The sequence below is a fragment of the Cebus imitator genome, unplaced genomic scaffold (assembly GCF_001604975.1).
Source record: "Cebus imitator isolate Cc_AM_T3 unplaced genomic scaffold, Cebus_imitator-1.0 Scaffold443, whole genome shotgun sequence".
Lineage (NCBI taxonomy): Eukaryota > Metazoa > Chordata > Mammalia > Primates > Cebidae > Cebus > Cebus imitator.
In genome coordinates, this window is record NW_016107758.1 from 789334 (window position 1) to 791810 (window position 2477).

Here is a 2477-nt window from a genome sequence, read left to right on the forward strand (position 1 = left end):
TCTACTAAAATACAAAAGAGTAGCCAGGCATGGTAGCATGCGCCTGTAATCCCAGCTACTTGGGTGGCTGGGGCAGGACAATCACTTGAACCTGGGAGGTGGAGGTTGTGTGAGCCGAGATTGTGCCACTGTACTCCAGCCTGGATGACAAGGGCAAAACTCCAACTCGAAAAAGAGAAAAACCCTCTTACCCCAGCCTCTGGAGTAGCTGAGATTATAGGCATGCACCACCATGCCCAGGTAATTTTTTTTTTTTTTTTAAACATAGGGAGTTTCACCATGTTGGTCAGGCTAGTCTCGAACTCCTGACCTCAAATGATCCACCTGCCTTGGCCTCTGAAATTTTGGATTATAGTATGAGCCACCGTGCCACACCAAAAATTGTTTTTTAAGAGACAGAGTCTCTGTCGCCCAAGCTGGAGTGCACTGGCATGATCGCAGCTCACTGCGGCCGGGCTCAAGCGACCCTCCCACCTCAGTCTCCCAAGTAAGCTGGAACTACAAGTGCCTGCCTCCAGGCCTGGCTGATTTTTAAAATTGTTGTAGAGATGAGGTCTCACCATGTTGCCCAGGCTGATCTCAAACTCCTAGGCTAAAGCAATCTTCCCAACTCAGCCTCCTAAAGTGCTGGGATTACAGGAAAAGTCCTTTTTTTTTTTTGTCACTCTGTTGCCCAGGCTGCAGTGCAGTGGCACCATCACAGCTCACTGCAACCTCCGCCTCCCAGGTTCAAGCAGTGCCTGTGAGTCAGCCTCCTAAGTAGCTGTGATTACAAGCATGTGCTACCACACCCAGACATATATAGATATATCTATATCATCTATATTTTGTTTGTTTGTTTGTTTTTGTATTTTTAGTAGAGACAGAGGTTTCATCATGTTGGCCAGGCTGGTCTCGAACTCCTGACCTCAGGTGATCCACCCACCTTGGCCTCCCAAAATGCTGGGATTATACGCATGAGGTACCGTGCCCAGCCAGAAACATTTTTAAGTGCTATGAATACTTCCAATCAGAAAAGCCAAGTTACAAAAGAATAATATTGCCCAAGAACTGAGAAAAAAGAACCTATAATTTTATACCCACTATTTGAAGGACAAAAATGCATGGAGATATTATCATACATATATCACGGGGATATTCTACCTATATCTCCATGCATTTTTGCATATGAAGAGCCCACCAACCATGTCTTTACTGAAAGAATTATTAAAGGGTATACTTCATGAAAAGAAATGAACTCAGAGGGAAAGCACTGAATAAGAGATTACTGTAACCACAGAGGCTAACAAAATACACAAATAAATTTGACGAACAGATGACAAATGTTTCGTGTGTGTTTTTAACAAAAACCCTATGTAACAATAAGATGGAGAGATGGATGCTCACTAGGTGGTAAGGCATGTAAACATCCTTGTCACACACACAGAGAGGAAGCCAAATCGAATTCATTCGGGCTTTGTTAGGATAATATACAGTTAAGAATGCGCTGGCCAGGTGTGGTGGCTTGTGCCTCTAATCCCAGTGCTTTGGGAGGCCAAGGGACTGCTTGAGGCCAGGAGTTTGAAGCCAGGATAACACAACAGAGAGGCTCCATCATCTCTTAAAAAAAAAAAAAAAAGCCAGGCCTGTTGGCACACTCCTGCAGTTCCAGCTACTCAGTCGGTTGAGGTGGGAGGATTGCTTGAGCCCAGTGAGCTACGATGTGGCACCGGATTCCAGCATGGGATACAGAGCAAGAACCAGTGTCGGAAAAAAATAAAAAATAAAAAAGACGCTAAACATGAGTGACCCGTAAAACAATAGAAATATATGCCACCAGTTCCAAAAAACCAAAAGAATGGGAAAAAAAAAAAACTTTTACCCATCCACCAGAAGTCAGGAGAGAAGGAACAAAAAGGAAAATATCCGTTAGGAAGAGCTCACAAGAATGAACTAACTCATATGCTACTAAGAAGTTCAAAATACTAAAGCAAAACCTGAGCGAGCCCTACGTGGAAACACTGACGACCCTGTGGCTTAATTTTACTGTTTAGATTTTCTCCAAAATTAGGAGACTATGATTTTTTTCGAGTTTACTTGAAACATGCAAAACTTCATTCCAACCAGATCGCAAAGGAGGCCTCCAGAAACGCGCGTGAAGCACATCTCTGCGGCCACGGGCGACAGAATCCAAGGTCCGCCCTGGGCGCAGGCCCCGTCCCTTCCCGCGGGGAACCGCGGCGCGCCCCTCCTGCCTCCCCGGCCCCCACCCGGCGCGGGGCTCACCGGCAGGTGCGGTTGTGCGCGGCGGCGAAGGGGGGCGGGGCGCGCGCCAGCGTGAAGTTGACGAAGCCCCGCAGGTCGCGGGCGCGGGTCCACTGGTAGTAGGTGCGGGGCAGGAAGTCGGAAGAGAAGGCCAGGAGGAAGGCCTGGGCGCGGGGCGTCGGCGCGGGGCGGTCAGCGCGGGGCGGCCCCCACCGGCCCCCCTCCCCGCGCGC

The 2477-nt window shown here is 48.4% G+C and overlaps 1 protein-coding gene across 1 annotated transcript in view; it reads right to left on the reverse strand.

Moving 5' to 3' along the window:
* Nucleotides 1-2477, reverse strand: part of ANO7 (anoctamin 7) — a 35613-nt gene that overhangs the window by 2950 nt on the left and 30186 nt on the right. Inside the window, exon 21 of the mRNA XM_017510782.2 lies at nucleotides 2266-2408. Coding sequence (XP_017366271.1) covers nucleotides 2266-2408 — 143 coding nt within the window. The remainder of the gene's footprint in view (nucleotides 1-2265; nucleotides 2409-2477) is intronic.